The 13,573-nt window shown below is 42.2% G+C and overlaps 1 protein-coding gene across 4 annotated transcripts; it reads left to right on the top strand.

Annotated features, from left to right (window-relative positions):
* The first annotated feature begins 5,048 nt into the window (after positions 1–5,048).
* Positions 5,049–13,056, top strand: LOC141780856 (alpha-2,8-sialyltransferase 8E-like). 4 transcript variants are annotated; one of them, XM_074656285.1, is made up of 8 exons: positions 5,049–5,472; positions 6,994–7,159; positions 7,435–7,509; positions 7,652–7,726; positions 8,440–8,584; positions 11,055–11,167; positions 11,280–11,372; positions 11,452–13,056. In XM_074656285.1, the coding sequence occupies exons 2-8, from the start codon at positions 7,152–7,154 to the stop codon at positions 11,924–11,926; spliced, it is 984 nt and encodes a 327-aa protein (XP_074512386.1). In that variant the 5' UTR covers positions 5,049–5,472; positions 6,994–7,151; the 3' UTR covers positions 11,927–13,056. The 4 variants fall into 4 exon arrangements, with proteins under 4 accessions (XP_074512386.1, XP_074512383.1, XP_074512384.1 ...); XM_074656283.1 differs by having other exon boundaries at positions 5,381–5,472; positions 6,973–7,159; XM_074656284.1 differs by having other exon boundaries at positions 5,409–5,472; positions 6,939–7,159.
* Positions 13,057–13,573: the final 517 nt, after the last annotated feature.

The following is a 13,573-nucleotide window of genomic DNA, read 5'->3' as shown; positions in this document are numbered from 1 at the left end:
ACTCTCCTCACTTGATGAGAGGTTAACTCCCTCTCCACTCAGAAGTGAAAGATTTCCAACCGACTCAAAGTCCTTGGGAATGAAGTCAGCTCCTCAACCTCGGCTGAGAGAAAGAGTGAACAGCTACCTGACTACTTATTGTTCTGAAACTGACAGTGAAGACACATGTAGTTTATCTTCAAGAAGATATCCTGCCACATGTTCTTCTCAGCCACTGAGACATGACACTTTCCTCTGTGCTCCTCCCTCCAAAAGTTCAGCCTGTTCAGCCTCCTTTCCACTCTGTCACAAGGGTGATGACAGCTGTCCAGCCTCTGCTTCTCAGCCAGAGAGGACATTAGCATGTGATGCACCAGTGCATTGTAATGCTAATTTAGTCTTGTCTTCAGCAGAAAGGACCACCCAGGGTCCCCGCCATGAAGTGCTTGATTTCATAGCTAAAGACATTGAATGTTTTGATCCAGACAACTGTGATCATCACATTGATGACTATTTTAGGGAATTAGATCACAATCTAATTGACTTAACACACGCCACCCAAAGGGAGAAAGTTAAACTTGTGTGGAAAACCAGCTCTAAAGCTGTGCACAAGTTTATACAGTCACAACCTCCCATGGTCAGAAATGACTATAGTGAGCTTCGTCATGCATTGATAGAAGAATTCTCTTTTACTGCTGACGAGAACTCAGCCATGTTTGCAGCCCTTCAAATTAAACATTCACGTAGTGAGAATCCTAGAGATTACTACAAACATTTAAGGCATGCATACTTCCAAGGTAAGAATGTGCCAGGCTTAGAAGAAAACGCCTTCTTCAAGTCCTTGTTTTTGCAGAACTTGCACCCCTGTGTACGCACGCACGTCGTAGTCAGGACGCATGAGGGTAACCCCTCACTGTGTGAGATAAGGAAGATGACACAGATAGCTTGGGAATCTCTGGTCATCTCCAAAAAGGGTTGCAAACCAACTGAGCCCACCAGCTCAAACCCTGACGTGTCAAGCAGATCTGCCACCTCAAAAGACCACCTTCACAACAGGTCGAAGGGGGGTCACAAAAGGCTGCATAAGGACACTGAGCGTAAACGCCATGTTCCCCATTTGCATAGAGATAGGCATTCACACGACAGAAGTGTTAGAAGCCATACTCTGAAATTCTGGGACCGGTCTGACTATGACCGCAGCATCTCTGACCACAGTTCAGACTCTGAACAAGGTTCAAAACATGGACATAATCTAGCAGACAGTGATAGCTACTCTGAGTGCCTCTCTGCCTCTGGCTACCTGGAGCGTTACAGCCCTGAGCCACGAGTTAAGCACGAGAGATCCAGAGTTATCTTCCCACGGTACTAGCTAACACTTAGCTAACAGTGAGACTGACGCTAGATAACGGTGCCTTAATTTTCCTTTCCTCTTTTGCAGTTACTCAACTCAGACACCACTGTCCAACTTTACAAGTACACTTGGACCAACTCCATGGTAGTATCTTGTTTAGAGATCACTAGTGCACACACTAGCTTAGGACACCACATTATGACTACAGAACCAGTCATACACCTGTCCGCATTGTTTTAGGTGACACTCTCCGCATCTCACCTTAACAACTTAACACCTCTAACATTCCTGTTCTTTTCACTAACCTTATAACTAACAGAGAAACATAGTTATGTATTTTATATAATGCTATTGTTTTTGTTTATCTGGTTTTATTTGTAACTTAGGGACTGTTCTTGCTTAGCCAAGATAGATAGTTTTAACCAATGCCCAATTGGTTAATGAACTGCCCAGACGTTACAAAATTGAATGAACTGTTGAATGAACTTTTTCAATCATGGATTTAACAACTTTTGAGTTGTCCCCAGGGACTGGACTGTACAACCCCCAGGTTGTTTCCAAGGACCTGTGAACTGTTCAACCTTCTGTTTTGCTCTTGAAGGATGATACACATCTTAAGACCAAAAGGGGGGATGTAGGGACCCAGCAAATGGCAGGTGACCACATGAACTCAGTAACATGATCCTTGAACCATGGACTCAGCTCAGCTCAGCTAGCCATTGGCTAAAGACTCAGTAGCCATTGGCTGAGGGCTCAGCTGCCATTGGCTACTGTAGCATTCACCCCTACTTGTGAAATTCACCCAGGACAAAACCAGAGGAATGTCTTTGTTCCTCCTCTTTTCTTTCTTCACCTTCTCACCCAAGCTGACCTGCTTGAGGTGAGCTGCTGCTCTCCAGCTGCAAAGCAGCTCTGCTCTGATCAATGGCCTGTTAGGAAACAGCCATTGGAACACAAGGATCTCCTCAGGCAGAAGACGCGAGAGCCTGCCTTCTTACCTACTAACTTCAAGCAACAACCGCAAGGAAGTTAGCACCAAGCTAACCAATCTGCACAACTTGATTGGAGCACAGCAAAGACGAAATCTTTGACTTGGAACCACAACTTCAACACATGGAATTACAAACCCCTTTTATTCCATGGATCGGTAACGTACTGGGCTTACCTTAGCATTAGCAATTGCACATGGCTGAGCAAGACTGTTCAACTTTGATTTCTATAATGTACTTGTATTGATATGTTTACTATTATTCATTGAGTTTCACTGTCGTGATATTATTAGTTGTATTTGATATTTGGGTAGGTGGCTTCGCCACATCTGATGTGTTTAGTTTGTGCTTCACGTAAACAAGGTCTTGCATGCAAACTAACCAGATTTTCTAACCCACTGCATTATCTGACACACATAAAGATCACATACAGAAACTGTGAATTAGTTAAACATAAACATACAGCTTCAGATAATCTTAACCCCCACATCACCCCCCCCCCCCCCCTCTCTTTCCTTGCTGAGCACATGTGCTCCGAAGAACAAAGAGGCATGTGGTGACATGTTGGTGGCCATCTTTGATTCCGCCATCTTTGTAGTTTTACAGTGCTCGCCCTGTTGTCTGTAGGCAGACATCTTGAGACAAGAAGCTATCTTGTCTCTCTCCCCCTCTCTCTCTCTCTCTCTCTCTCTCTCTCTCTCTCTCTCTCTCACACACACACACACACACACACACAGACACACACATGCTTACACACTTTGTTTGGTTTGTTTAGTTTAGTTATTTAGTTAGATAAATAATGTGTTTTAAACCTTTATTATCTTGTAAAATAAATGTTTGTGGAATATACACGCTGGTCTGGTTAATGTTGTACAAGAGTGAATAATGCCAACCTCTGCTATGTCAAGAACTCCGATATCCTTCAACCTTTACTATCTATTCTGGTTATAGTTATTAATTTAATTATTAATCAACGTTCCAAATTGATAGTTTAGCATATATAATGGGACAATATTAACGTTTTGGTTATTGGTCCCTGATTCCAGGGTGGTGCCCCGTTTATTATTAATGTTTATTGATAATCTTTATTAATATTAATAATTCTATTATTATTTATTAATTAATTTGCTAATAACCAAACCTGTTACAGCCAAATCCCTACAGTTGTAATGATGTAATCCACGGAGAGACAGTAATCCAGAGCTGAAATGGAGTCTGGAGCCACCTCAGCATCTAATGCCTCTGCAGTCCGTCTCTCTACATGATGTAGATGAGTTGTAAAGTCTGATTTCCACAGGAAGAAAGGATTTCCTATGTTGCATCGTGGTGGTAACAGACTGTTGCTGACGGTGCTCCAGCACATTGTGGAAAGGGTGAGAGTCAAATGTGCATGATGCTCTACAGTTTGTGCAGCATCCTCCTCTCTGACACCAACACCAGAGAGTCAAGCTCCACCCCCGAGACAGAGGCAGCCTTCCTCATGAGCTTCTGTTGATTCTGTTGGTGGCGACTGCCTGTCGTAATAATACTGTAACAAACAGAGAAAAGTCTGCCATATTTTTTCTTTGCATCATTAAGTCACATTAGTTCAAAATGTACCTTAAAGGGAGATTTGTCAAGTATCTAATACTCTTATTAACATGGGATTGGACACATATGCTGCTTTATGCAAATGTATGTATATATTTATGATTGGAAATCAATCAAACAACACAAAACAATGACAAATATTGTCCAGAAACCCTCAAAGGTACTGCATGTAGCATAACAAATATGCTCAAATCATAACATGGTGAACTCAAGCCCAACAGGCAACAACAGCTGTCAGTGTGTCAGTGTGCTGACTTGACAATGACTTGCCACAAACTGCATGTGATTATCGTAAAGTGGGCATGTCTGTAAAGGGGAGACTTCGTAGGTACCCAGAGAACCCATTTACATTCACATATCTTGAGGTCAGAGGTCAAAACAAGTGACTTTTACAAAAGGGTTGGTCTCTCGTAAGCATTATTCCACAATTGGAGCTGCAAGATACCACCAGGGGGCAGTCAACTACAAGGCAGATGAGACAGATTTGGAGTGCTGAGCACCTTTCAAGAGGCAGAGAGAGAGAGAAAGCTACAGTACTCACTACCTGTGTTTCCATGTCTTCCATCACACCTCCCTTTGAAGCCATTTACCAGTTACAGCCATAGCAAGTGAGGAAGAAGGTGATGACGATTTAAGGGCCCACAAAAGCTCCTGGAACCAGATGCATTTCATCAGATGGACAGATGAGAAGAAAACACTGTTGAAAATGCACAGAACTCTCACATATAATGTCCAAAGATTTAAGCATAAGCCACAGAAATAACAATTATTTTCATCCAGAGTGATTTGTGTTTTGTTTCCACTCCAGGAAGAGATTCTTTCAGATCTAGAAGATGTGTGCACAGACTGAAATATTGATTTTGACATCAAACATTTACAATCATGCATGCATAGATGACAGGAAATATGCAAAACCCAGATGGTGCTGTCATGTAGAACTCAAGTTTAGCATATGAAAGTTGACACTATTGCCAATATGTCACACATTCAACAAGGCGGGTAACTGCTCACTGGAACTGCTCATCAGTAAATGAACTATTACATGAATGTCTGTAGCTTCAGCTTTCCTTAACAACCCTCTGACTTTATAAGCCTGATTTTATGAGTTGCACAATCTTAGGAGTCACTGTGATTGGGTGGAGCTCTATAGCTTCGGGGCTGTGTTAGAAAGTGGGGTTATGAGTTTGTTTGTGTAAACACATGGGAAAAAGAGGGAGAGGCAGAGGGGAGAAGATGGGTGGACCAAAAGAGACATGACAAGGATTAAAGTAGGATGTGGTGGAGCAACAAAAGATGATCAGTTTCATCTGGCCTGGACACAAACAGGAAGAGAGGAGAGAGAAAGTGCAGAGAAGACTGATGACTTGCCTAAACAAGGGGGCAGGCGACTAACTGAGGAGGAAGCAGAGAGGCCAAAGATTAACACAGTGTGAGAGGTTGAAGTTAGCAGGAGTGGAGAGGTATGAGGGGACAGCTCTTGAAGAAGAAGTCACTCTTCTCTTTGGTGATCACTTTCTGCTCTGTGGGGAGTCTGCTGACCACTCTCATCATGATCAACGACAAGTAAGTGTGTCCCAACTCCCTATAGAATAACACTATCTTCAATCCAATCACAATGTTTTTTTGTATTTTGGGTGCTGGAGGTGTGTTAGTGGGGGCAAACGATAAAGAGGCATGCTGGGTGACCACAAGACAAGAGTGGAGCAGTTGATAATATAGGGCAGAAATTGAAGTATTTAGTTTTTCCACTGATGTCATCCTCTTTGTCAAAAGACACAAAGCTGTGAAAGGTGAAGTTAGTGTGGAATGACTTTGGTCTTTTTCTGCCCCCGAGTGAATGCATTTCAACATCATGAACTAAGCAATCTAAGAGGGAAGTTACTGGCAGAGACATTTAGAAAATGAGGTTAAAACAGGTTAACTTGTTTTTCAGTGGTGATGTGGTGTTATTACCATTGTAAGTTTCTGTGTGAGGAAAATCAAAAGCAGCAGTTTTTTTTTTTCAAACAGAAATTGCATAAACCCTCACACAGTCATTGAAAGTGACTCATGAGAGGTTGTTTCAGCTCAGCATGAGCCACCCCTACCCTACCATGTAAATAAATGAAATGAAAGGATTTTAAACTGGACATTTAGGGCGGCTGTAGCTCAGTGAGTAAAAAGATCGTCCTTTAACCAAGGTTGGCGGTTTGATTCCGGGTTCGAAGTGTCCATGAGCGAGAGACCCTGAACCCCAAGTTGCTCCCCGGGTGCTTCACAGCAGCCCACTGCTCCTAAATGCTAAGGATTGGGAGGGTACATTTTCGATGAGGTGGCTGAAGCTCAGTGGGTTGAGCGGGTTGATGTTTAACCACAAGGCCACAGATGCAAAGTCCGCTTATAATAAGTGATTGTGGGCTTGTTTTCCGGAAAAGTCGCTTACAAATATGGGTAGTTGCGGGGTGCGTTTTTTTGGGCTTGTTTCTAAAGTGTAGTTGCTTATTTGGGCTCCCGTTTCTCTCCTGATGCCTCCACACCCCTCATACAGTCCTACAGGTGCACACATCGTAAGAGTGAAGGCTGGGAATCAGGCAGTATTGCACATTACAAGACTCCAACAAAGAATCAAAAACACAGGACGTAGTGTTAAAATCAGTCCCTTGTGCCGATTGGTGGTGAGCACTTCCACGAAAGTCAGCTTGTTGTTTAGAGTGGTTGACAATTGACAGGTGGGGGTTCTCAGAGTTTGTGGAAGGGTTGCCTGGGTTGTGACATTTCAGGACAATTGAATCATCAGTAGTGTACCCTTGTATCATCAGATGTTTCGGCCTTTTAACACTATACACCCTCCACAAAGGCGGCAAGCTGCAGGGTGATCAATCCTCAGCCTGTATACTGTGCCCAAGTGTCCCGAAATTCCCCTTACTGCTGGGAATGGCAGACAGCTGAAAGGCTGACAGGTGGGGGTTCTCCAGTGGGTTATGCAGATGTATTTGGAGCCCTGCCCGGATCAGTCCGCTTGAGCCAAATCCACTGGCTGCTTCTTTCAGCCGCTTCTGAGATTGCTCTGATGGTCTACCGCAGAGCCTGATCGTTGCATCACAGCTCTTTCAGCAATCTAATGGTAGAAGAAGCCACGAATCCTCTGCATCCTACCTCCACTGGATGGACTTTGGTGTTCCAGCCTCGCTGCTTTGCTTCTGCTGCTAGCTCTGCGTAGCGCAACTTCTTACGTTCGTAGGCCTCTTCAATCAAGTTTTCCCATGGAACTGTGAGCTCTACTATGTAGGCAGCATTCACTGGTTAGATTGTTTTTTGTAATGACAACGTGCATGGAAACAAACAATACAGCACATTTAGATATAGATATATACAGTATATAAACTGAATATATATTCAGTATACATATAATTGGCCAATAAAGCTAATTCTCATTCTGATATGAAGCAAAGACAAATGGGGCTCAGAGCCTCTTATAGTATCTGTTTTATCTCTGACATCAACATGTTACTCACCTGTCCTGTTTCTCTTGTGTTCGCTCCACAGTAATGTGGAACCTCACAGACCGCCTCCTCCCAAGAAAAGCCCCCCCTGGCCCGCTGACCTCTGTAAAGGCTGCAAGTGAGAACAAACGTCGTCACTTTGCTTCTTCTCCTTAAGGCACCTTTTTTGTTTATGCCTTTAACAGATCAAGTCATGTCAGTGCTACAGGGATTACACACCTGACTGTGTATTTGGATGTGTTTGTGTGTGTGTGTCACAGGGAGGTCATCAAAAAAGTAAAAGAGCGTTACTCTAAAACCTGGAAGAAGCAGGAGGACAATTACCAAAAATACAGGTAATTTATTTTGAATTTATTTCATTTTGTATTCTGCAAACAAAAAAACAAACAAAAAAATGCTACCAGAATTGCAAATAATTGTCTATGCATGCACAGATATGCCGTATCTCCAGTGTCCATAGTACAGGCCGTACATTGTTGATCCGGGGATGTACAGTATGTATGATTTAAAAGGTAGTTTAAATAAACTATACATGGAGTACTGCTCTCAGACGAGGAGTACCTAATCCCCTTCAAATAATGACAGTCTCTTTTATATCTTTTCACTTGTCTGATTTACATTTGTCACAAATGGCGGAAATCGATGGGCAGATCCTATTAAGTCTAATCTCATGCATGACCTTGAACTGTAAGAGCTTCAAAGAAAAAAAAATCTATGTAGGATGCTTTTTATATGGTTAGAAAGAAGAACAACTAAAGACAAGGAAGGAGAAGTGGAAATAGAAGTGTTGATTAAAGCAGAAGAACTTACAGACCAATGTTAAACACATAGTCTAAATATAACACGTCTTAAAGTCATGTGAGTTACGCTAAAACAGAGAGACTTCACCTCAGGCAGCTTTCACTCACCTGTGTCTTTGTATTTATAACGTGAACAAACTGTCTATTCAATTAACTCTTTCTGTATTTTGCAAATTATGAAGCTTTCTGTTCAACAACACTCCTGACCGTCTTGAATGTGATTTAACGAAGTCCTTGTGGTTCCCCAGATCTCAGCTGAGCAGCAAGTGCCATGGTTCTGACAAGGCCATCATTACCCAGGCCAACACTCCAGTGGGATCCAAGCTTGTGTACGACGGAGAAAAGAAGAAGATCTTCCAGGTGAACCCGGAGATTTTCAGCACCTTTGTAAAGGTAAGTTGTTTCTCATTCATGAATATTACCACAACATCTGATGCTTGTTTGGTGTCTTGTTTGGTGCAAGTTATATTCTTGTCATACAATATAATGTGACATCAATATACACCTTTATCTACTTTTTAAGGACATGGACAGAATTGTAAGAATCCAAAGTATGACTCTAAAAGCAATACTGGTTAGGAATGTGAAGTAATATAATGAATACATTTAGGGAATTTCAATTAACTAGTAAAGACAATTGTGGTAGAAGGCAGATACAGATAAATGTAACTGAGTCACAGATGATTTCAGTTTATTTGGATGTAGTTCTTATCTTCACTATGACCTCAGCTATGTACATAACTCTACGTCACACAAGAGGACTATGTTTTCAAAGCAAAAAAATAGTAAAATAATTAATTAATTATTAATAGTAATAAAATAGTAAAAGGTAGTGAAGATAAATAGTACAATAAGATAAGATAAGAAGTAGATAATACAAATAGTGACTACTGTGTGTGTATATAGACTGTACACACACAATCCAAAGTTCAATGAAGCAGCCATGTGGTAAAAAGATATCAAAGGCCCTGTTTAAATGAAATATAGTGCATGGTCTAAAGCAGCCATTCTCAACCAGTGGGCCGCGGCCCACCGGTGGGCCTCAGAGCGCCATCTAGTGGGCCGCGGAGGCAGTGGTACTAGATTATTTTTTTATTATTATTTAGCAAAGTGAACAGGTAAAACCTAAAGGAGGTAAGATGCCAGCTGCCGTAAAACCAAAGCCTATTGAAGGAGGCTGAGACACGGGCGGACACGGGTCTTGTATTGGGTATAACACATGCGCAGTGTAACTGGAGCTGCGGTCGTGCGTTGCGATCGGCTCAATTTCGGCGAGTGCAGAGCAGATATTACTGCGCATGTGCGGTACCCCGAAGACGCGTTGATTAAGTGTGACCCAACCTCCTTCAATAGGCCTTGTGTAAAACACCAAACATCATCAGGTAGAGACAAACGTGTTTGCCACTGTTAGCTAGCTAACGTTCTCGGATGCAGTGAGACAAAATGGATTGGTTTTTAAAGCGAAAAAGTGATGTGGGAGACAACCCTGCGCCAGTAAAAGCTCCGAAGCGTGTGGTGAGGAAATATGACCCTGAATACATTAAATTTGGATTCATAATGGCAGGCAGTGATGCTGAGCCCAAGGCACAATGTGTTGAATGTGGTGAAATCTTGTCAAATGAGGCGCTAAAACCATCGAAGCTCCAGAGACACTTAAACACAAAGCACCCAGGATGTGTCGAGAAGCCAAAAGAATATTTCCTAAGGAAAAGGGACAGGCTTCAGGCACAACAGAAAGTCATCACAACATTAACAACTCAGTCAAAAGCCACTTTGAAAGCTAGCTATATGGTTGCTGCTCGTGTAGCTCGTAGCAAGAAACCCTTTACGATTGCAGAGGAGCTTATTTTGCCAATTTTTTTTCCCATTGTGACTGTCACAAAATCAAAGGCAAGGAACAAACTGAAAGCAACTTTGAATGCTACTCTGCGTGTCAGCCTTTCACCCATCCCACCACGACTTGATCTCATTATTTCCCAGAGGCAAGCCCAAGTGTCTCACTGAGGGTAAGCAGAATATGTATTTTGGTCATTACAGCTGACAGTGGCATAACACATATCTTCAGCCTAGTTTATTATTTGTTGTATAAACATGTTAGGTTTTTTACTCATTTATTTGAGAAGGTGGTCCTCGGAAATTTTTTGACAATCACAAGTGGGCCTTAAGTTGCAAAAGGTTGAGAACCCCTGGTCTAAAGTGCATGGTGCAAGTGCATTGAGGACATGTCCAATTCCTCTTTTGCTAGTTAAAGGTGCTAAATTTCAGAGCAAGTACATTTGCTACTTTCACAATGTGGGCGCTAGGCATGAAAATGACAACTGCGTCAGTCTGAAACTAGCATTGACAGTTGCACTGTGTGCCGCTTTGAGCCACGTGTAAGATAGGGCCCGAAGAGTCTACAGCCATGCAGACAGTCAGGTTCAGATTCTAATTACAGGATTCAGGATACAAGTCACAATAGGTGGAAAGAAACGGCACAATGAGTGGAAATAGACCGGTTATGTCCTGCAGGGCAGATGAGAGAAAGTGGAGCAGGCTAATAACCCGCTTCTTAAGAACAATAAAGTAGTGTCCATTTGAAATACACACAAAAGAACAGCCCATAAAGTACAAACTTTTGACCTCACCAAGACGTGAATAACATCTGTCTACCACCAACACAGCCAAAGAAGGAAGGAACTTTAATGTTTGACATTATTAGCTATTGAAACTAGTAAACACACACATGCTCATTTGCAAATGAGATTAGATCGGCCTTAGATCAACTTCCCTTAATATGTCTCTTTGTCTTTCACAGACAGTATGATATAATCTGTATATAAATGTTGTTTTGTAATACATTTTCCTCTGGTGTTAATTCCAGGAGCATCCGTTCCCAAATAAAACATGGGACACGTGTGCTGTTGTTGGGAACGGAGGGATCCTGACCAACAGCAGCTGTGGAAAGATGATTGATTCAGCTCAGTTTGTTATCAGGTGAGAAAGGTGTCCAGTGTAGTGGACTGATGACAACCTTAATCAACGTTAACATTCACATTCTTTGCAATTCTTTATAACGATCTCTATATCGCCTTTGTTGCTTGTTCAGGTGCAACCTACCTCCCTTGGAAAATGGCTACGAGAAACACGTGGGCATCAAGACTGACCTTGTGACAGCAAACCCAAGCATTCTCCAAAATAAGTGAGCCAGAGGATGAACCTCACTGCACTTTAAAATGTTCCTGTTGTCTTCTTGCTTCACATCTGCTGTTTATTTTCAGGTTTGGGTCTCTGATGGGGCGTCGCCGTCCCTTTGTGGAGAGTCTGCGCAGATACGGCAACTCCCTGCTGCTCCTTCCCGCCTTCTCGTTCAGCTTCAGCACCCCTGTGTGCCTGCGGGCCGTCTACGCCACTGAGGACTTTGAAAGCCCCGCCCGGCCTGTCTTCTTTAACCCTGACTACCTCCAGAATCTGACGCTCTTCTGGCACTCCCAAGGCCTAAAAGGAAAACGACTCAGCACCGGCATAATGATGGTTAGCCTGGCGCTGGAACACTGTGCCAATGTGCATCTGTACGGGTTCTGGCCCTTCAGTAATCACCCACAAGGACTCTATGCCCTGGCTAACCACTACTACGATGACATAAAAGCTACGGGACTCCACACCATGCCGGCTGAGTTTGACCTCTTGTTGCAGCTGCACACTGAGGGGGTGCTCAGGCTTCACCTGGGAGATTGTCGACCAGGTGAAAAATAGTTTTCAGACTCAGGAGCAACTGGCAGGACAGGAGCAAAGTGCCTTGTTTGTAGCCCAGTCTTTCATATACTAACTTAATAATAATAACTTTCTGCACTCCTATGCAGCTTGTGGCCTTTTTATTTTTATTTTGTTTTGCCACTGGCTGATGACATGATGACATGGATTAAGTATGTCCAAGCAAGATGGACAAGGGTCTGAAAAGTGAAGCCAATGTGGAAGTTCCTTAAACTAGCATTCTTTCTAATAACCATTAGCTCCACCCTCTCCTGTCACTTCTGGTTGCAAAAAAACAAGATGGCGATGGCCAAAATGCTGAACTTGAGGCTTCAAAACGGCAGTCCACAAACCAATGGGTGACGTCACGGTGACTACGTCCACTTCTTATATACAGTTTGTGAGATGGACTCTCAGTGAATGCTGAGTTGGCAGCCAAGACATTTGCACTGAAAAGAAGATGCAACAAAAATATTAGCTATAGTCTTGTAAATAGTCTTGTAGTCTAAAACTGTATTTATTACCACAAATGTTGCAGCTGGAGTCTGGAGGGAGTTATTTTGATTTAAATGGGAATCCTTTGTGAGGCCTTTGTGGGGGTTTACATTGTGGTGCCTTGTGTTAATCAATTACTAATGATAGTTATGTAACTGACCACGGGAGCTTTTGCATTGGAATCAAGACTTGGGTGTGTCTTGTGTAACTTGGAGTATTGCCTTTCATACTTATAAAGTCTTAACAGTGATCTTTGTCATCCAGAACAATAACATACAAGCTGCAGATGACCAAACTTGAGAACTCTTGGTGAGCCAGTTTTAGTTTCATGTGAATGTTTGCGCTTTTTTTTTTTTGGAGAACAGCACAAACTAAGAGGGACAATTAAGTTAAAGTGAATAAATAATCATCAGAAAAAGTTCTTTGTATGTAATTAGTGGCTGGACTGGAATTCAAGACGTCTTAGCTTCCATGATTTAGTATCTTTGAGCGATTTAGTGTCCCGAAACCTCCCAACATTTATCATTAAAATGCAGTATTTCTTTACAAACCACATATTTGTCTGGAACACCATATGATCCAGTGATTTATTAGCATAGATTTTGTAGTACTTTTCATTAAACAAATGAAGAGACTGATTCTTGAGTTCCTTGTTTCTTTATTCGAGAGATGAGGCTTACAGTCTGCAGATTGCGAAAATCCTGACAAATGGTATAATACATGATCTTTTATACAATACGCCAACATCCTGTTTGGTCCTTTCGTCCAATGGGTTTGTTTCTCCTGCTTATGACACATCCTACTTCTAACTTATCATAGGGCGAGGGCTGTTTCTGTCATAGTCCTGTTCTGTTGCTATGTTACGGTAGTGGTTACATTCTTTGTCAACAGTCTTAGCTAGTAGGACAGTACGTACTCATCTGACCTTAAACAAGACACTTTTATCAGTTCTAAATACCATTCCAGCACATTCACAGAAAAACATGTAGTGCAATAGCTTAGCAGTGAACAGGGTTGATTATACATTACAGAATACTGATTATACACTATACATTTTGCACACTTTTTATATGCATTCCTCTATTTTTACACTTCATAGCAAATGCATGAATCCATAGTAATATTTTTGGTTTATTTGGCCTCATATTTCCATAT

This window comes from Sebastes fasciatus, chromosome 13, assembly GCF_043250625.1.
Source record: "Sebastes fasciatus isolate fSebFas1 chromosome 13, fSebFas1.pri, whole genome shotgun sequence".
Taxonomy (NCBI): domain Eukaryota; kingdom Metazoa; phylum Chordata; class Actinopteri; order Perciformes; family Sebastidae; genus Sebastes; species Sebastes fasciatus.
Note: the sequence above shows the minus strand (reverse complement) of the source record. Positions and strands in the feature narration are given on the sequence as shown.

What these genes read in the sequence shown, in the direction of transcription:
- LOC141780856 (XM_074656282.1), top strand. Translation starts at nt 5,372, where the DNA reads ATGAGGGGACAGCTCTTGAAGAAGAAGTCACTCTTCTCTTTGGTGATC. An exon ending in GACCTCTGTAAAGGCTGCAA is followed by an intron (nt 7,510 to 7,651) that starts GTGAGAACAAAC and finishes TGTGTGTCACAG; the next exon opens with GGAGGTCATCAAAAAAGTAA. An exon ending in TTTTCAGCACCTTTGTAAAG is followed by an intron (nt 8,585 to 11,054) that starts GTAAGTTGTTTC and finishes TGTTAATTCCAG; the next exon opens with GAGCATCCGTTCCCAAATAA.